The sequence below is a fragment of the Gymnogyps californianus genome, chromosome 3 (assembly GCF_018139145.2).
Source record: "Gymnogyps californianus isolate 813 chromosome 3, ASM1813914v2, whole genome shotgun sequence".
Classification (NCBI taxonomy): domain Eukaryota; kingdom Metazoa; phylum Chordata; class Aves; order Accipitriformes; family Cathartidae; genus Gymnogyps; species Gymnogyps californianus.
The window spans coordinates 14,711,753-14,733,062 of NC_059473.1; the positions used below are offsets into that span (position 1 = coordinate 14,711,753).

Genomic DNA, 21,310 nt, shown 5'->3' on the forward strand with positions numbered 1-21,310 from the left:
CATGGAAAGCCACAGAGGGGCTTAAGGCTGCAGAAGAGGAAAAAAAAGGGAGGGGGAAAAAAAAAAAAGAGTTGGAAACTACTAGTTTGTATTTGGCTGAGAATGTCAGCACTGCTCTCCAACAGACGTGCGGACAAATTCCTTTCATGCCACCAGATGGTGCCCTGCCTTCAGTCACCAGCAGGCAGCTGGCCTGGCAGGGGACAACAGCCCTCCGCTCTCCCGCTCCACCTGCGTTTGATGGGCACCGTCCTCAAAACTGCGGGGAGAGGGAAACACCAGCCTTGCTTTGCCCCAGGGCCCAGCCTCCCCAGCAGGCCATCTCACCGTTGCAGGGCCACCTCCACCCTGAACTGGGGTGAGGCTGACTTTGAATCCGGGACCGAGAGACTCAGGAACCAGGAGAGGAGGGTAAATCAACCGCCTGCCCGGAGGCAAGGCCCCTGGAGCTGGAGCAAAGGTTAGAAGTACCTTTTTGAGCACTGCGAGAGCAAAACATTGTATGTTGGGAGACAGATTTCTGTGATGGGGGATCTGACGGGGGAAGCACTGTCCAGGAGTTGTGTTTTGGTTACATTCAAGTCTTTTTGAACAAGCAGAGGTGTCAGAGCCATGGGGAAGGATTGCAGGGTAGCCTGCACAAGGAAGAAGTTGCTCTGGCAGGCCAGATTCAGCCCATACACCATCGACTGGCAACCCATGCTTCCTGGCCTCCTTCAGAAATGCAGCTGCAGTCATGCTCCTTGCCAGCACCCACATATGACTTGTTGGGTGACTACCCATCAAGAGATCTGAGCTGTTACTCTGGCAACGCAATGGCTCGGAAAGACACCATTGGCTGCTGAAGACAGGAAACCCACGGGCTCACCAAGCTGGTTCATCCCACCAGACCAGCTACCCTTTCTCCAGCCAGTGTGCTAGAGGAAAGCCAGCACACCAAGCAGAGGCCACCATCACAGATCCAGGTGCAGAACAGATGTAAAGAGGGTGGTGGGAAAGGGCTGCTCCTCTCACAATACCCTGTTTGTCAGTGGAGTCTTCCCCACAGCCACTTCCTTGGACAAGACCAACTGCAACAGGAATATATAGCTCACCGTGGCCCAGCTATCAGCCCAGATGGCTAGTAGAGCTATAGCTATCAAGCCACTCTTGACCCCATTCTTGATCTGTGCATAAAGACCACATCCTGCTGTGATTGCACCCACAACACAGATAGGAGAGACATCAGGGATACTGTCAGAGGTTCCCATCCATGGCTGTATCTGCCGTCTACCGGCACACTTGCAGGAAACAGCGAGACCCTCCTCTTTTCCAGTTTGTCTCTCTTCAATACCCTCCTACTCCTCCACCTCACCTCACACAGTCCACATGGCAGAAGCGGTAGGAGTGTTGTCTATATGTTCATGAGGCAGGTTCACCAGGAAAGCAACACCCTTTTTTATACTACCTGATATATTGGAAGGCAAAAAAATACACGAGCACAACCTGGCATGTTTGCTCTCCCTACCACCCACCCATAACACCGCTGGCCCATCCAGCGCTCATAGACCCATCCAGTCCCAGGCTGTGGGCAGATTTGCCCTGCTGCCCGCCCCAGCTGTGCTCCACAGGCACAGTGCTGTGCAGTCTGTGGCTCCTCACCAGTGCCACAGCGAAAGTGGCTGTGCTTTGGAAGCACAGCACTGCCAAAGCAGTGGCTGTGCTTTGGAAACGAGTGCTTACCTCTCCATACCTGCCTCTGCAACTCAGGCCTCCAATAACCACCCGAAATTCTCAGAGCACCCCCCTCATAAACCACCCCATTCCCAGAAATCACATTCAGTGCTACTTCATTATCTTTGGACAGTTTTGAAGGGGCTTTCACTACCCTCTAGCAAATCCTTCCCGGCTATCAGGCTGCTGTTGATGAACACCTGTCATGCTGACTAATATGGTCTCATTGCTTCCTTTTTCATTACCCCATGCGTTTCTTATCTTATGGTTAGACAGTAAGCAGATTAGGGTGGGGATTTTCCAGTCTATGCCTGTACAGCACCCTGCACGATTGGTGATACATGTGGTAGGGCTAATTCACATGCCATCTAATCTTACCCTCAGAAGCCCTCCTTATAATGAACTCCCAATTTTAACCACCCCAGTAACAAGAGCCAAGCTCCCCCCATTCCTGAGGGCTAAACCTAGACAGGTTCAACAAGTGGTGACAGCCCCAACAAACACAAACAGGCCTGCAGTTCCCAAGCCAGAAGGACCATCCTGCAGAAGCAACACACCGCCAAGAGGTTTCTTCGTTATTCTGATGCAGCTAAGCGCAAACTTTACCATAAAAAAACCCACCTGCTACAACCACCTTCTGTCTGGGTCGCAGTGTGAGAGGAGTGGGGGTTAATTTAGTCAGGAAATAAAAAATTATTAATGGCATTGCAGATAGATCTCAGCAGCAACCACCTTCACACCTGGAACAAAGCCCACATAAGCCACAAGTGCTTATTCTCTAAGAAATTCCTGCAGCCATGTCGCATTCGATGTAGTAGCATTATCATCTTACATACGCAGGGAAGAGATGGCCTAAAGGTTAGGGTGTTACCCTGTAAAGGCAGTGAAGACTTGATCAGACTTACCACAGATTTCCTGCCCGAGGCTGGGAGAGTCATGCAGCCTCTCTCAGCTCAGTCCTCCTCCTCTATAAAAGGGGTTGCACAAACAGCCCTGCTTCCTAGCAAAAGCTCAGGAGCGTAACCACACTAAACGCTGCAAAGCATTCGGGTAATACAGCCAGAGATGGTGCTTAAAGCTTTACCCACTGGTTAAGAGGAGTTCAAGGCCTCAGTGTGCCCCACATGAGCCTCCTTTCTCAGACTGACAGGGATTTAAGATCCAATTCACAAGTACGCAGGGAAATCAACACATCATTGTAAGTTTTGCCCGTTGCCTGTTTTGAGGATTTAAGCAAGAGTTGAGCAGTGGCTAGTCCTTAAGCTGATTCTGGGGCAGGATGGGTTTCCTTCTCATCATACAACGTACTTCGGACAGGCACTTTAGTGGCAACAAAAGCAAAGAAAAAAAAAAAGGAAAAAAAAAATTAAACAAGCCAGGTAGGAGAGTAGCTTGATGACATTCTTGCATATTTAAATTAACATGGGGCTGTTCCATTCCTGAGCTGCCTTCTTGTGTTATTTCCTCCTTCGTCCTTCTAGTGGTGAAAATGCCCCAGGGGTAATGAAGCATCGGGCTACCTTCCCCGCCACACTCAACCCAGAATGGTTCTGATGAGGCTGATAAAATTAGCCCAGTTTTACAGAAGCAAGCAGGGTCAGATTTTGGTCCGGTTGTTCATAGCCTGCAGAGTTTTTACTGTATGGAAATTAAAAGGACTGCAACCTGCAGCAATTGTGGAAGTTGAGAGCAAATTAAAAACCATACGAGTTCTGGCATTCATCCTTAGCAATTTAGGACAGCCTCTTCATTACTGTAAAAATAGCACATATTTATAAGCAACATCCAGCTCCGATCTCCACTAAATCTCAAATTGCATTATAGAAAAGGCAGTAACAATGTTAACACTTGACAAATGGGAAACTAAGGCAAAGGGGAAAAACAGCTTGCCCAGCCTCACCTCACCGGCTAGGGCAGGGGTTTGGACCAGACTCTGGGCTCTTGGTTCCTGCACGCTGCCTGCTGTGCCACACCACCTCCTCAGAAAAGGAACGGAGCATCACAGCAGTTTCTGGAAAACACCTTTAGGTTCTCCTCCTCCCCCAAAATTTCCCTTTAAATTTTTACTCCAGTGCATCTGCTAAGCGGAATGTTTCAGCAATGCACAGCAATGGGCTTCTCATGGCTTTGTTTCTGCCAGTGAAATAGCTATGACTGTAAGGTTTACAGAGACTTTCTGTTCCTGTCTAAAATTATCTTTGCTGAGCCTTGCGACGCCAAGAGCACAGAGCCAATATTCCATAAGCCCTGAGAAAAATGGACTACATTTCAGGCACACTCAGCTAGTGTGGTTACAGTAGCAGCCATCGGCTATGACCAAAGCTCAGGGCCACCGCCACGTCAGGCCTCGCACAAGGGGACACCGCCTGTTTCTTTGCTGCGTTGAGACAGCACATAAAGTCAGGGCCTGATCCTGCCGTCCGGGTGCTCTGCGGTTGCAGGGTGGTTGTCCAGCCAAAGGGAAGTCTCTGCAATCCCTGCTCAAACTGTGAGATCAGGGCGAAAGGGTATGAAAAGACAGCAGGTGGATGCAGACAGATGGGGGAAGCAGGGGCTCACAGGCAGACAACAGCAATTAGCATAAGCAGCGGCAGTCTCAGCTCACCAGCTGCTTTGACAATTGTCTGCCTCCCTGATTTCCAACAGCAACGAAGCAATTTGCCTAAGAGCACAGTCAGCAGCTAAAACTGCCCCTCAGAACTGAAAGTATCGGGGGGAAAAAAAAACGATTTCCATGGTACAAAAGCAAGGCTTGCAGGGCTGTCATGTAGGAGTTTGCCTAAGTAAGGCATGGAGCAGGCGGCTCAAAACAGCCACCAAATACTTCAGAGCGAAAGGCTAAAAAAGGAAGGTTTTAGAGGAGGAAATGAGTCAGTAGCTTGGAGGACGGGAGGGGGAGTTCAAATAGCTGAGGCATATAAAGCAAGTAGTCACCATCTCAAATGCTAGCAAGTCAGTGAGGTGGATGTATTGATCTTTGGTTTCTGTTGATGCAGGGTCTCATTCACAAACAGTCCATGGGCGACTTTTTGTATCAACCATGCTGGGTTTTCAAGCGGTCCTTCACTGGGCAGCAGCTTGTCAGCTGCAATTCACGCCGGTGTTTCAGACTGGAGCCAAAGCAGTCACCATCAGCTACACGATTGCTGAAATTTCTTGGGCTCCCCCATGGCTGGGGGATGGATTTGGGGGGGGGGGAAGTTTCATGTTAATTGCAAATGCTATTTGCCTTAAGAGAGGGAGGGGGATTCACCTTTCAAGATGGTTCATCCAAACATCCAGTTTGAGCTTTCAGCCTAGATTATTTATAGCACTAATGCTAGGAAAAAAGGACAAAGCTTATTCAGTGCTGAAAAGCAGCAAAGCTAGTAAAAACCCCTCCAGCTCCACAATGCTGTACCAATCCACAGCATTCATTTCTTTCTTCATAACAACCTTGTATTGCACTGAAACCCTGGGGGCAAAGGGGTAAGCCTCACTCCGAGAAGCCTTTAAGCTTGCTCGTTCGTACACCACCACAGCAGCTGGCTGTAACGGGGCGTGCATTAGCGGAGCAGTAAGCCATGAGAGGGTTAGTGTCAGTGTGGCAATAACGACTTCCTCACCTCTGCCCCAGGTCCCTGTCCCATCAAAAGGACAGGACTGATGGAAAGGGAGCTCGTGAAAAGAAGCACCAAAATTCCCTCCCACCCTCCCCAAAACAGGGAGCTTCCCCTTGGTTCAGGCACCGAGATGACAGCTACATAGCTACCGCATGAGGACCCTGCTGCAAGCCCTCTCTGAGGGAAACCGCAGCGCTGCAAACGGTTGGGGTGATGCTTAAGGTCACAGGCACGTGAGGAGCGGGCTGTCAAGTCAGGGAGCAGCACTGGAAAAACAGACTCCCTTTCCCCTACACAGGCAGCAGCACAGGATTTACATACAGTAGGATTCCCAAACCATGACAATATGTACTGCTAATCACCAGCAGGCAGCTCGTGGTGCAGAGCTGGAGCTCCCAGTGCCCGTGCTGGTACAGCACGCAGAGTCGGTGGAGCCCTGTGCTACGGCAGGCTGGTACCACCATAAGCCACGCACTTAGTGCATCTTGATGCACAGCTCCTGCTCCTAGCTTCCTCAAAGCACCACAGCCGCTGTGTTTATACCTCACCGGGCTATGCTGTTTCGTCTTTTGGGGAATTAAACCTTTCAAAAAACCATCATAGTTCTCGGTCAGTGCCCTTCCCAGAGCAAGCACATCTTTCCCATGAGACAGAAACAAGTGAGAGAGATCTCCCTTACTCTGCTGGTGAAGGAGCTCCTGTCCTTGCTGAGGTTCCTTTAACTAGTTAGATACCTTCTCAACCCACTGCAGTGTTTCCAAAAACTCAACAAGACCTCTTGAAAAAGACTGAGCCAACAGGCCAGTTCCAACTAATTTTCCCTTATAAGTATACAAGATGAAACAGCCCCAGCCCTGTTCTCATGGCCTTATATCATCCCTTCCCCTCCTCCCCAGGATGTCTTACTTCTGTACCCCTCTTTCATAGCAAAACCGATCTATGAAGAGCAAGCTTGGAATAATAACAGACAAATTACCCACATCAATTAAGACTAAAAAGCACAGCTGCCCCAGGTCTCCATTACATGCCACCGGAGATGGAGGTCTGCTACAGCACTGTGCAGGGAGGCCCCCATTGCCAAACAGCGCCCGCCTTGATTTCTCTCCCAGCCACGCAGCATACACTGCCACCAGGCTAACAGCCACGGCAGAAAGACAGGACCAGAACAAGTTGTCTAGAGTAACCATCTGTAGGACTGAAGCTCTACTATTATACAGGCATTTTATCTGACTTGGTTTAGAACTATATGTTTAAAAAATAAAAAACAAACATGTCCCTACTTAATTCTTGTTATTACTTCCAAAGTCAGTTAAGACTTTGGTCCAAATTCAAGCATTCCTTGATTAAATACATCAGAAAAGAGCCTAGGTAAGAACTACCCACCCAGCCCAATTTAAGTTGTACTTTTTCTAGTTTCACCACAAATGTGATGCAAATGCTCTTGCAAAAGGGACCCCTGGCCAGCCTAAGCCACCCAACACAAGAGCCTAATGCAATAGGACTGCTTTTTCAATACAGGCATCTTCAATATAGGGTCTTTCAGCAACTTCTATCTAATGTGAAGAGGCAGAACAGCATCTAAAAAGGGCATCTACTGGGGTATGCCGCAAGGAGGGGAAAAAAATCAAAATGTAACACCCTTAATTAGAACAGCAATATGGATGAAAACTGTAAAGTACAGCTCACCCTCTTAGCACTGAAGCTTCATGCTAGTTGTAACTTGGTATGAAGTATTGCTGACCCATACCCCAGCCCTGAAAACATGCAATCGAGTCTTGGTTTTGTTTTCTGCTTACAAGCAGGCACAGAGGCTCAATAAATAAGCTTTATGCCGGGGGCTTTTTGCTCATTGATTCAAGCCAGGAACACCACTACAGTCAGGATCCAGTAATGAAACGTAACTGTCTATACATTTTTTAACATTAGCAGGTGCTTCTGTAACCTGATTACAAAAAGCCTGAGCTTCACTGCCTAGAAACATTAAGGAAATAATATTTCTGTAGCATTTCAGAGTGAGCAGCACTGCAATAAACACGGAACAGCAGCTTCTCCGAGCCCCCCGGTCTCAGCAGCAGCGTTTTCTCAGCGGTCAGCTTTGCCCCGAGGACAAACCGTTCATTGTTTCAGCCACCTGAAATAGACGCCGCTCTGATTCATGCGGGGACGCGACGGCAGCGGCAGCTGCAGCTGCTACTACTACTGCGCGGCGCTGCCACTGCCGCGGCCGCTGCCGCTGCCGCCACTGGGAAGAAATGCACAGGGTTTCCTGCAGCGCGCAGCGAGCGCGGCCGGCCTGAGCCAATCAGGAGTGCCTGACTGAGATCGCACCAAAGTAGGTATTAAAAAAAAAAACTAAAAAAAAAAAACCCACCACCGAGAGAAAGAAAGAAAAGCCCCACACTTCCTCCTCGCCAGCTCTTCTGACCGCCCGCCCCCATCTGCTCTCTTTCAGGCCGCCTCCTCCCGCGGGCTCCCCTCCTGCTTGCCCCGGGCCATGACCGCCCCACAGCCGCCCCCTCGGATGCCCCCCCCCCCCCCCGGTGCCCCCAACCGCTCCCCTGCCCCCTCCCGACTGCCTCCGTCCCTTTCAACCCCCCTCCCAGCAGCCCCAATCCTCTTTTTGCCCCCCCCCTCCCGGCAGCCGCCCAATCGTCCTACGCAGCCCCCCCTCCCCTTTCCCTCACGGCTCCCTGAGCCCCCCCAACTCTCCCCTCAGCGCCTCCCCGCCCTCCCCCCGCGGCACACCTTGGGGCAGGTAATCCCGCCCCACCTCGCAGAGGGGACGCCGCCATTGGCCGGCCGGCGCGTGACCGCCGTCAATCAGCCGGCGGCTCCCCCTGTGATTGGGGCAGCCCACCCCCTCGGCCAGGCGGCAGGGGGGCTGTGGGTGCCTGGGTTCCCCTCCCCCCGGGTGCGGGCGGGCACGCGCGTGCGCGCGGAACCGGGGGGTGGGGGGAGAGGAGGGGTCCGGGGCGTTGCCACGCAGGGCTCCCACCATAGCAACCGCTTCCTCCTCCGGGCACGGCGGCCGTGACGTCGGCAGCGTTTCCGCCCGGCTCGCGCCCTCGCCGCTTCCCTTCCTGCTGCCGGAGCCCGCGCCGCGCCCAGCATCCGAGGGGAGCAGCCGCTGCCGCACCGCGCTCCGCCACCCGCCGCGCCTCGCCGACACCATGGTAGGGAGCCGGGCGCCGCCGGGGGAGCGGGCCGTTACGCTTCTCCCCCTCCCCCCCCTCCTCCGCCTTCATCCCCGGGGAAAGGGGGGGGGGGCTGTTGGTACCGCCCGCCCGCCCGCCGCATCCCCGCCTGCGCTCCGGCCGGCGCCGCCGCCGCTGTGCCCGGCGGCAGGACGGTATCGCGCCCCCCTTTCCTTCTCCTTCCCTCCCCCGGTCCTTCTCGTTCGCCTTTGAACTTGAGGCGGCGGATCCGTTCTCCTGCCTTCCCCCCGCCCCCATCCCGCCATGAGGCGGCGGAAGGTTACTTCCCCCCCCCCTTGAGGCGATGGGACTGTCCTCTCCCCTTCGTCCTCCCCCGTGAGGCGATGGTACGTTCCGCGCCGCACACAGGCGCTAGGGGCAGGCGCGTCCATTTCGCCCGGGGAGGGGGGGCGGTGAGGAGAGCGAGCGAGGCGGGAAGAGCGGGGGGGGGGGGGGGGGGGCGGCGGCGGCCGCCGCGGGGCGATGCGCGGCCCCTCCCCGTGCCGCAGGGCGCGGCCGTGGGGGGTGGGGGAGTGCTGGGGGGAGGGGCGGTGGCTCACCCTCCCGACGCGAGGGGCTGCGCGGGGAGTAGGTCGCAGCCTGGCAGAAAGGCCCCGGGGGGGGGGGGGGGGGTGGTGGTGGTGGTGGTGGTGGTGGTGGGAGCCCCCCCCCCCGGGGGCCGGGGGGCTGCCCCGCTCGGGAGGAAGCGCGGCCTCAGCCGCATCCGCCCCGACGGCCGGCCCCGGGCGGGAGCCATCTTCCCCAAAGCAGAGGGGTTTCGGGCCTGGCCTAGAAAACGGCGGCGGCTCCACGGCGGAGCGGGGCGGCTGAGGCGAGCACCCGTCTTCCCGCCAGGCAGGGCCCCGCTCCGCCGTCCCCGGTGCGCAGCCTCTCGGGGCCAGGCCGCCCTTGATCAGGCCCGGCTGGAGTCAGCAGTCCTGGTAGCCAGACAAAAGGGGGGAAGCAAAACCGGCGGAAGGAAAACGCTGGCTGTAACAAACATGTTTTCGCAGCGACCGCTCAAAGAAGCTTACATTTTAAGATATTTGCCGCAAGGGCTTGGGAGATTTTTGTCTTGCTTCTCTGCACAGAGAAGATAGAATGCTGGAAACATTTTATCTAAGATGTGATGCTGGAAACGGAGGAAACACAGAAATGTATTAAACATACACATTGACTTGCCCGTTTTCTCTGGCTTTCAAAAAAATGCTAGGGGACTCCTTTCATAAATGGGGTGGAATAGACCAAACAGCTATTATGCTTCATGGTCGTTCATTTTCTGTTTGGTTTGCCTATGCTAAAAATTTGCATCCCCGTTTAACTCGGGCTACTGAGACTGACAAATTCAGTTGATTTATTCGCTCATACAGTTTTAACTGCTATCCTGTTTTTGCTTGAGTCATGCACAAGCACTTGTCCAGCAACAAACATTTGTGTGTTTTGACGCATTTGCCTAGGTTATTTGCCTTTAGTAAAGGGGTTGCATACTGAGGCCTTCCCATGGTATTTACCATTAGTTTCTTGAACATGTGGTATATCCAGTAAATAAACTTTTAGTCTGTATAGACCTAGCAGACAGGATGAGCTACTAATCCGCCTGCTTCCTATAACACCCGAGTTTAAGCATCTGTGGCTGGTCTGCAGCGTGGAGCAGAGCTGATGGGAGTTGCATATGAAGCTGCTGAAAGGCTGACTAGACTTGCAGCTCTTGTTTAAAATAGGCTTGTCTGAACAAGCTAGCTACCACGTCTGCAGTACGCAAACCTAGTTTAGAATGACTACTCGGTGTGTCAGGCTTCATCTTGCTTCGGAACCAGAGAATTCCCCAGGCAGTCAAAACTAGTATTTCTCATAGTGATCTCCTTTTTGGAACAGGGTCTGGGTTGGCTTTTTTAAGATGCTTTCCAGTTGCTGCGAATGAACTTGCTTTTGGGCAAAGCACGTAGGCCTTCTGGCAAAGTACAGCAATGCCAGCAGGAGGGCATCATTTGGTATCAAAAGAGCATTGGATTTTCTGCTTTTGTGTCTTGCCACAAGGTTCAGTTTCTTTGCTACTGGATTAAATGAGTCCATGGTCTTTGGAGGACCGTGCAAATTATTTTTCTTGGTTGTTAGTCAATACTATTCCCGAATCTGTGTAATTACAAGGTACATATGCCTCATATACAAGATGACAGCCTCATGACAATTGGTAGTGTGGGTGTCTGGCATGTTCCTACTTGCCTTGTCAGAATATCACTATCAAGAGGCTCCTGCTGGGAGCAAGGGCTGACCTAAGCGATCTCATGCAGGAGAGCCTGCAGACAGCCAGAACTTGCATGTAAAGCTGTTCAGAGCCTTTCGCTCGCCTGATTGTTCAGTATTCACAGCGATCTCCAGGAAGGATACCTTGGTAGAGAGTATCTGGGATGCCCAGAGCAGGCTTTCAAAGCCTGTTTTTAAGGGTGAGGTTTGAGCGTTTGGTTGCTGTAGGTGCCTGGAGGGCCGCAAGAAAATTCTTACAGACGCTTGGGCTCATAATAGCTGATTTCTGTGCTGAATGTGTTTCTAAGAAGCTTGGCTTTCCTGCAAGAGTCCTGTTGCGTACCAGCTTACACCCGCATTACCTTAAAAACATGCGTTTCAACACAGGAATGGGTACTGCTCAAAACTTCTGCCCTGCTACTGGCTACCATGGTTCCTGTTTCTCAGCAGTGTTGCTGGGATTGCCTTTTGCGGGTATTGCTTGTTCTACCTACCTTGATAATTATATCAGGAGTGAACTTCATGGGAGCTCGGAGAAGGTGATGATTTCCTCTTTGGCTGAAAGCTGAGGAAATGACCTCCAGGAATTCAGGCGAGACAATTTTTTCTGCTTTTTTTTATAATTGCTTTCTTACTCATCTTTCCTCGTCTAGTTGATAACCTTTCTTATTCGCAGGGGAAAAAAAGCTGAATAGAGTTTTGATTTCTTCCCCCACGCCTTCCCCCCCAAAAAGAGACCAAATAATGCAAAATAAAAAACTTGAGTCTAGCTGGCAAGATCTGCCTACAAGTGATATGCAAATAACTCTGTACTTCTTGCTGGTTTATGGTGTGCAAATAATGGCCTCTTGCACAACAGCAGTAAAAAGGCAGTTAGTTATGTTTCCTATCGTGCTTCAGATCTGAATTGAAGCTTTGGACTTTCAGATGCATAGGCTGCCTGGTGTAAACGGAGGTGGCTGGCTGGCTGTAGATAGCAGAGGACCTGGGCCTACTGGGACTTGGGAAGTCACTAGTGTTCCCACACCGGTGCTGGTCTCTGGGGTGAAGTTAAACTAGTCACTCCATGCATTGCCTCCTTTCCTACTCAGTAAAGCGGAGGTGGTAATATCAGATGGGTTTTCTTGAGCGCTCAAATAACAGATTAAAAGCAAAGCAGTATTTAAGATCCTTGTATTTTTAACCACCCACATTTCCAGTCGGCCTGTCGGCCATAGCTGACACCTTTTCAGAGGCCTGATTTGGCAAAATCTCCCAGTCTCTTCGCTGCAGCCAGGCTATGTGACCCTCCCTTTCTGCTAGGTGCTCTCACAGCTAACTTGGCTTAGTTTTCCCTTCAAGGTCTCGGTGCTGATGATGTCCCAGGGTATTGCGTGGCAACGTAAGGGACAGCTTTGTGAAGGCTGCTGTCCCAGAGCAGTCAGGTGGTAATAGGTTTAATTGAAAAAATATTTGTCGCAGAGATGTACTATGACACATTACTGAGTCAGATGGAAATGCCACATGGTTACACAGGCAGTTCTGGCAGAGGCACGGGATTCTGAAGGTAGATAGGAGGGACGGTATGCCAAGCATAGGGGAAACAAGGTGTTTGCTGAAGAAACTGAGAACCAAATATATGGCAGTAATGGGACTAGCAAACATGGGAGCACAGTGTTCTCAAATCTGCCTTTGCAATTAAACAAGGCAAACTTTGATAAGTTCTTGGTGTCAAATTCTGGAAAAATCAATGATGCTTTTCCAAGAAGCAAAAGTTTCCGCTTGAGTAGCTATGGATAGTCCACACTGGTGCATACAATGTGTGTGCATGGTTCCCAAACAAAACAAGTCAAGAACTGGTTCTTGAAATGTCTCTGTAGATAACACATGCACAGGCACCACTATGGAGGGCTCTTAGGTTCTGGTCACAGGAAAGAAAACCCACACTGTAAAATTGTGAATACTTAAAAACAAATTTAGTCCTTTAAACTTGTCTTGAGGCAAACTAAGTCATTAAAGTCTTCTTGGCTGTCTTACAGTTGAGGAGGGAACAAAGACTTTTCTTAGGTAAAATATTTTAAATATTCAAGGAAAATACTGGAGTTCACAGCACTTCCTAACAAAAGAGAAGGCAAATTTCATTGTGTCAAAGTTGCATTTCGATGCAAGCTTGCTACAAATCCAGTTTATCAGGTGTCTGGCATGTGTTTCACTCCTGAAATAGCTTTCTGTATATGGGGATTTTCTTGAGAAATCTTTGGATTATTCTTCAGTCTTCCCCCATTTAGATTAAATTTCAGTTGTAGAGTACTTGGTGATGGAGGCAAAATATTGGAAGCTATTAGTGGAGGCAGCTGGGGACGGCTCTTGCAGTTGGAAGCCTGCTAGACAGAAGGCTCTCTCTTCGGGCTGCCCTGTGTAGGGACGGCATTCTGCTCTCGCAAGACTTCTGCAGTGCTTTGCACTTAAGGCAGGAACGATGGCTTTGTGTAGGGAATAAGAGCCACTGTGTTACTGCAGCGCATGCTGACAAGGCATTTAATGCAACCATTACCTCATGTGCCTACAGCAGTCTATGTGAAAATACAATGGGGATACTGGTATAAGTGCTCCAGAATAATGTACGAGGCAACGCTGCCCGCAAGACACGCCGCCTTTGCAATAGTTGCATGGAGGTATTGAGGGAGAACTCATTTTTGCTCATTCCCTCAGAGAAACTTACTCGGTTCATTCTTGCCTGAATGTCTCCCTGAGTATGCTGTACTGGCGTCATTTGTCATTTTTCCAACTGATAATTAGGTGGCTTGCCTCCTTGCTGCTGCCTTGTTTCAGTGAGGTTAACAGGCCCCGTAGTTAAGGTCCTCGACACCTATAGAAACAGGCTGGCTGCTTGAATGTATTCTTTTCTCTGCAGTTGTGTCCCGAGAATGGTTTTAAGTTGGTGTTGCCTGTGTTACAGGGTTGATCTGTCCCCTACAACAAAATGTCACCAGCTGATGGTCATGTATCCCACAAGTACCTGCAACATGTACTGCTCAATGAACAGCCACCCATGTACCAGTCCAGAGTTGGATAACTGCTTTCATACTGAAAAAGGAACAGAACCAGGCTAGCTGTTGTAGCCCTGCAGCGTTCAAGCCAGAATGCACAAAATAATAATGAATGTGCTGTATTGAATCCTCTGAGCAGAGCGATATTGCGCCAAAGAGGGAAAATCCAGACTAACAAATAAACGTTTATTCTGTCATTACTGGTGGCGTGGAGGCTTCTTACCAGCTATTCTTCTGGACAAATCAGAAGAGACATGGTTAAAATGTTGATTGAGGACATGTATTTACGAGTGTGGCATTTTTCCTTGTTCCAGTGCTCTTAACAGTCATCCTGTTGCTGCCCTACACAGAATGGTTGCAACCACCTTACAACAAAAGCTGCCTAGTGTTTGGGGTTTTTTTCCTTTTTAAGTATGTTTACGAAGCCAGTCGTGGCTGGTACAAGCCCAGTGTTGAAGAGGGAGTCCTACAATTGCAAAAGTAGATCCTCTTTTTGGAAGCAGTTAGTTGCACCGGGAGTTTATGGGTTCATTTCAACCCATACTGCGACACAGCTATACGGTTTTCTCAGATGGAACAAATCTGCATTGTCCCTAGCAATATAGTGGCTGCTAATGTCAGCCTGTGTGATGAATCCAGGGGTTGTACAGCAGCTGTGAAAAGGAGTAGCACCAGCTACTAACAGCCTTTTGCTTTGGAAAGCTAAAAAAAATCCAGTTCTTATTCTCCCTTCAGCTTCTGGTCAGTCCCAGTTATCAGCTGCAGTTTAACAGTGAATTTTGAGCTTCCAGACTAAATACTCTCAACATTTTTGGAATCTGAACTGACTTGCCAGCAGTGCTCAGTTTCTTTATAAGGAAACAACTTGTCTCCCGACTTGGAGACACGTTTCTGGCTGTGCAGTAGCACAAGCATATGGTCTTGACTGCACAGTTTGCATCAACCTGCAGCTCCATTGCTGCTGCTTGCTTCTGGCTCTCTGCTGAGCATTAACCTTTTCTTTCAAAGTTAACTTCTTGGCAACAGGAATTGGTGCAGGGGAATGATCAAGAATTGACAAAGGTAGAGCTAGGTGACATGAACTGCTTTTATGTGATTACTAGACTCATTCCCATGCTAGTTCAGGCTTTCTAAGCATTTTCTACTTAGAATCTTGAGGGTTTTCTGACTAAAAACTGAGTCTTAACACCTGTTGTCAGCTACTGAGGTACCATTAGTTAGAAGACAAACCTCAGGGAAAAAAAAGGTTGTCTTGAATTCACTATGGATTTGTCCTTAGTGAGTGATGCAGTAGTTCTAGTTGCTGCACTGTTTGCTTTATTAGGGCAACCTTGTATTATTTAGAGTCTTCCCAGAGAGCTCTTGCCTACACCAAACACAGGGATGGGAAGAGAAAGACCTTTATTCCTCATTAGTTCTCAATCACACTCTGACAAAGTGCAGTCTCTCCGTGTGGAGGAGGTGACATAAGAATGAGTCACTTTGAGTTGATGTTTGCACTTTTGCTCAAATTTATCCTGGAATAGGCTTTCTCCGCTTACTTTCCTTGCCTTATTGGCGATATGCAGAAGGGTGGCTGCCTGCCAGGCAGCTGAGGCACAGCGACTTACTCCCTGTTTTCCTATCCCAACGTAAATGCAAGGGATTCTGGATAGATTACCCCTAATAGACAAGCCATGCATTGTATATCTTGAGGGAGGTCCCCTTGTATTTAAGTAAACCGTAAAGAGAACTGTTCTCCACGCTAGAGAAAAGCTTCTGTCTCAGATTCACTGCTGTATGAGATTGCTCTGGTTTTGCATAACCAGCACTTGAGAGATCTAGATGCCAAACTCCAGATTCTGCCAGCTGTGCCACCTCTCTTCACTGGGTTAGCAAAACTATGCCAGCCACTAGAAGTTAGAGAAGGAGAGATGTTGGTAGAAAAAGGAGAATTCAGGCTTGTCTGAGGTCCTGCGTGGTAGGCATTGGTCAAGGCTTTAAAAAAAATACACGTTAAGTAGTTGTCCAGTCAATAACCATCTCTCAAGGACAGCCTGTTTGAAAGCTAGCACTAAGCAGTTCCCCTTCATCACTGATCTCCCTGGTTTTGCAGCTGAGCTCTGCTGTTTCTTTAGAACACTGCCACTCTGACAAGGTACAATGTGCCCCACAAAATGAATCCATCAAGCGCATGTTTTGGGACTGAGCTTAAGGAAAAACAAAATGAAGAACAACCTTTAGTCTTTTTCAACCTTTAGTCTTTTTCAGTTGGTATCTCTCACATGATGTTTTACCTGACTGTTTAGTACTGCTGACTGTGCTTAGAACAGTGATGTGTGGCAGTTTACACAGAGGGAGGAGGGTGATTTTCCTTCTCAGATATGAATTGCCATATCTGAGGATAATGTCATTTGAATTTGGAAGACCAAAAACCAGCAGGGGAAGAAGCAGTATTAGAAAGGAATCTCACTGTTTACACTGCATGCAGCATTTTGAACAGATAGATGAGTGAGTGTTGGACAGGCTTCAGTTTGGTCTTTACTGCTCTGGCCATGATGTCCTTCCAGCAGTGTCCACTGGCCAGTATGGCTTCCCATATTTGCAGTATTCACTATTGCACAGCTGCTTTTAAGCTCTGCAACTCTGCTGCACTCTGAGAACAAAACTCAGATACAAATGCTTCTACCCTGCTGCCTTTTTTTTTTTGTGTCTCATTCCCAAAAAAGCAGCAGACTGAAAATGCAGTTCAGCCTGTTGTCATTCTTGCTAGGTCTTGTCCTCTTTATTCTGTGCAGCTGCCTTTAACATTAGATTGGTAATGCTGCATCTGCACTTCCTATTACAGCTAGCACAGGGGGATACCACTAAGTAACTAGGATTTCCCATCAGACTTCAAGGTGGCGGGGGGGAAAGTTGAAAAGGCAGGCAGCTTGCTTTAAAAACTGATGGAGCAACTGCTGGGAAGTAGACACTTTGACTGTTAGACTTGCAAGTTCTCCCTTTAAAACACTGAATTCAGAGCAACTTCTTTAAGTTGGCTTGTTCAGCTAAAAACTGTACCACTACAGTCCCAGTACCCCACTACATCTCTCTTGATCTCTAAACCAAATCCATGTGACAAGTGTGGAATTTGGCCGTGTTTTACCTCTGTTGCTAATGCTGCTAGCAAGCATGGTAGAAATGGCTAGGAAACTTTGAACAGAAGATCCTCGCGGACTTCATTGTCTAGCCAGCCTGAAATGGGCAACAAAATTAAGCTGCTGTAATGCCAAAGGATCTGCCACAGCTGAATCTTGGAGGACAAGGGGTGGACATGCATGTAAAACTACCCCAAAACAATGTTCTAATATAAGTAGGATTGTGCCTCTTCGGAATAGTTTTGGTTTGGCAGCTGGCTGTGGGCAGCATCAAGACTCCGGATTCTTTACTTGGCCTGGAAAAAGAGGGTCTGCAGCCTTTTCTGATGAGACTCTCAGGCCACTGGTGACTATTGCCAGTATTGGTTGTCTTCTAGCCTCGGATTTAAGGCAGTGCAGTAATGTAGTTGTGAAAATTTGCAGTGGTAGCTCTAAAGGTCTTTGCTCTTGTCTTTGCAGGCATCTGGAGTACAAGTTGCCGATGAGGTGTGCCGTATCTTCTATGACATGAAAGTGCGGAAGTGCTCTACGCCTGAGGAAATTAAGAAGAGGAAGAAGGCTGTCATCTTCTGCCTCAGTCCAGACAAAAAGTGCATTATTGTGGAAGAAGGCAAAGAGATTCTGGTGGGAGATGTCGGTGTGACAGTTACCGACCCTTTCAAGCACTTTGTGCAGATGCTTCCCGAGAAGGATTGCCGTTATGCCTTGTATGATGCAAGCTTCGAGACCAAGGAATCCAAAAAAGAAGAGCTGATGTTTTTCTTGTGGTAAGCCATCTTCCCAACTCACTCATTCCTAACATGCAGTCCAGGCACTGTGGGTGAGGTCTCTGAGCATTTGTATTGCCCAGGCTGGCAAGATGGCAGGCTTAAAGTGAGCCGGACAGCCTGATGCCTGTATTCTGAGCCATGAGATGTTTCACTTGTTCATAATCGGTAGGATACTGCTTCTGTCTGTGCTGGGTAACAGATGTCACTAATTGCACTCTTTTTGGTGTATCCCCCTAGGGCACCAGAACAAGCACCTCTCAAAAGTAAGATGATCTACGCAAGCTCCAAGGATGCAATCAAAAAGAAGTTTCAAGGTACATAATACAACTAACGCTCCTAGCTGTGCCATGTCCCTAGAATGTTTACACAGCAAGGCTTAACCATTGGCTAATTGGTTTGGGGTTGGTTTGGTTTTTTTTTAAGATACTAGTGAGAGATGAGAACTTCACAGGTGAAATGCCTTGTGACAGAGCTAAAATAAGCTCTGGCTAAAACTTACACTGTCTGACTCTGAATTTTAGAGGCACTAGAACTGTGCTCAGGACAAGAGCAGGCTTTGCAATGTGTGACACCATAGCTGTACTGTACAGAGCAGCACATCTGCACCATACAGGCTAGAAACCATTAGATTCATAACACGGAGCTGGATTTTGTGCAGTCCTCTGTGGCAGAGGACTTTCAGCCCTGTGTCTGTTGAAATACACAATCTCATAAACTTACTGTGCTGTAGCAGTAGTAATTAACAATTCACTAGATTTAGAGATGCAGTTGTGATTACTCATTTCAAAAGGCATTGCATCTCCAAGTAGAGAAGCGAAGTTCTGTTCAGCCTGTCAGGCACCATTAACCAAGGAGTAAACACCTTGCTGCAGCATTCAGAAATTTCATGCTAAGTCGGTCATTACGATGGCTCATAGCCAGATAGCACTGCCTGCACCCCCCCCCCCCCTTCAGTTCCTCATGCTGTGCTGGGCCAAAATCTTGCAGCGTGCAAGACTGACAGGATCATTGTGCGGCGGTGCCAGCCTTCACAGGACAACTCGCCAGTGGATTGGAACTACCCGGGGAGACTGTGTGCTGCACGTGTGGAAGTTGAAAAAAGAAATCCTGAAGAAATTGTGCTTTTCTCCACATAAGACAGGCTTGGGTTGGGCTCCCCGCCCTCCAAAAAAAGAAACCACTGATTCCTTAGACCAGCAAAGTCTTTCTGGTCTGTGCATCTCAGGTTCTCACTCTGATTCTTTCACCCACCACTCCAGAGCCAGCAGGAGCTGAGTCAGCCATCTTAGTGTGCTTGCGTGTAGCTCCCTCACTTGCCATATCCAGGGTAGCACTAGAAATGAGGGATTCACTCATAAGATAGCCTGCAATGAAAAGGCTAACAGTCTGAGCACCGATCTAGTGAAAACTTTCTCCCTGATATTTCTATGTTGATGTTTGGTGTGTAGCCAGATGTCTCCTGTGACATGTCAGGGGAAAACCATCCAAATTCCTAAGCTAAGGCAGGACTTATCTGCTTGAGTGACCCGATTGCCTCTTCTAATATTACTACCAAGTATGTTTCTTTGATTGATTACTAGCATGTTGAAATACTGCATTATTGAGTGTTTTGCCTCTTTTTTTTAGGCATAAAGCATGAATGCCAAGCAAATGGGCCAGAGGACCTCAACCGAGCTTGCATTGCTGAGAAGCTAGGAGGCTCCCTAGTCGTAGCTTTTGAAGGAAGTCCTGTGTAGATGTCATACAGTGCCACAACTCTACAAGCATTCCATGTTTTAATATATCAGTTATGTAAAGCAACCATTCTAGGCAAGGGTTTCACTAACTGTAGGGAAGCTGTCTTGTAGAATAAAGTAGATTTTGGAGATGTAGCTCGTATGTACAAATGACCCTAAATAAATCAAATCTAAGGATTTATCTTGGTGTATTAGTATTTGCATTGGTTGTCCAGCCCAATACTGTCGCCAATGGATTAACACTAAAGGTCTCCAAAAATTTTGGTCCAATGCAGCAGTGTATCATGGGATGAAAGGTGGGGGAGGTGAGAACAATCTGGTTCCTGTTCTTACTGTTCTAAATTGTAACGAGCAAAATTCAGTCAGTCTTTTTGAGGCTACTGGCCAAATTGCCAAACTCAAAAACTTTTCCCCTGTAACCGTTTAATACCAAACTTAAAACCTGTAGTTAAAGTTAGGCTAAAGCAACCTGGTGGCACCAAAACTGGGTTAAATTCTTAGTGCTTGCAGTTGCAGAGCAGTACTAATCAGGGCTAATTCTGAAGTTTAATAGAGATAAAATAGACACATTTTCCTGGAGAAATAGTCCTAATCCACTCTGGTAAACTCAATGGTGCAGTAATAATATTTAAAGGTTCACTTGTTCTGTAGGTTCAGTTTTCTTGTTATGAAGTGTCTTGAGGTCTCTTCCAGCCTGAGTGATTCTATAAAGATTGCTTTTCTGTTGACATAGTTTAATTTAGAACTACCTTAGTTTCTCTAATACACACTTACTAGTGGATCAGATGCTTCTGAGGCTTTTACAAATGCAGATTCTTATATCAGAGCTCCAGTTATGGGTAGTACAATGAGAAAGAACCACATCTTAAAAAGTGGTATTCTCAGCCCCAGTCTTTGGTCACTTGGTCCATTTGTCCATAATTACTATTGATTTAACTTAGTAGAACCAATCAGCCTGACTAATATGGCTTGATCTGGGCTTTTTGTCTGTTAGCTTCTTTAATTCTGTAGAAATGCATGGAAATATCACCTACTAGAAAGTTTGACCTGAAATGCCTTTTGTATGGCGGGTAGAGAACATTCCTGTGCCAGCTACAGAGATCTTAAAAGCTTCCATGTTTCACAAGTGGTTGATTAAAGCTGTTTCCTTTGTGTAATGTGTACATGGGAGTTGCATAGAGTTTTCCTGTATGTCTGTAGAGAAAAAGAAAAAAAAAAAAAAAACAAAACCCTTAGCCTCCAGTGCGTTACTGTGATATGTTCTGTGCGTGCCAAATTCAAATAGCCTAAATAAATGGGGTTTCCCTCCCCTGGGTCAGTGACTGATTCCTCTCCAGCCTCCGGATTAGCCCTCCTGCAGCGGGGCCGGTGCTGCTGGCTGAGCACGCTGGTGCCCGTGTAAGCCGGGCGCTCGGGGAGCTGGTACACCTTCCGCAGCGACCGCCCTGTGCTGCTCACAGGGAGAAAGGATGGGGGGGGAACAGGCTGGAAGGAAGAGCTGGTGGAGGCAGAGGGAGTTGGGGGTAAAGCAGGTTCATCTGTCTGCAAAGTGTGCTGCGCTCTTGGACCTGCACCCCTCTCACAGCTGAGTGACTGCTGGGCTGCTGCAGGCTCTAGCTCCCTAACAGCACCTGGTCTCTGCCTTTTAGGCTTCGGACCAAAATTTCCATGGGTTGGGGAGCTTCCTGGGAAACTTCTCATACTTGCAGTCTGAGCAGGAGAAACCCAGCATGCGTTAGTTATTTTGTGCTGCTTTCCCTATAAGAACTGAGGGAGCTTTCTCTGGACAGCCTGATGAAACCCAGGCAGTTACAGGCTGCCCATTCCTCTGCGAGCTCTTGCCAGATGTGCAGGGACAGAAAGCTGTACTGTCCCCACAGCTCCTCGGCAGAGCAGTGCGCTG

At 48.7% G+C, this 21,310-nt stretch overlaps 2 protein-coding genes across 2 annotated transcripts in view; one reads left to right on the forward strand and one right to left on the reverse strand.

Moving 5' to 3' along the window:
• The window catches only part of RRBP1 (ribosome binding protein 1), a 550,780-nt gene that overhangs the window by 498,970 nt on the left and 30,500 nt on the right, over positions 1 to 21,310 (reverse strand). The window lies entirely within an intron of this gene.
• On the forward strand, positions 8,386 to 19,588 carry DSTN (destrin, actin depolymerizing factor). The gene is made up of 4 exons (XM_050893127.1): positions 8,386 to 8,488; positions 17,361 to 17,668; positions 17,909 to 17,985; positions 19,298 to 19,588. The coding sequence occupies exons 1-4, from the start codon at positions 8,486 to 8,488 to the stop codon at positions 19,405 to 19,407; spliced, it is 498 nt and encodes a 165-aa protein (XP_050749084.1). The 5' UTR covers positions 8,386 to 8,485; the 3' UTR covers positions 19,408 to 19,588.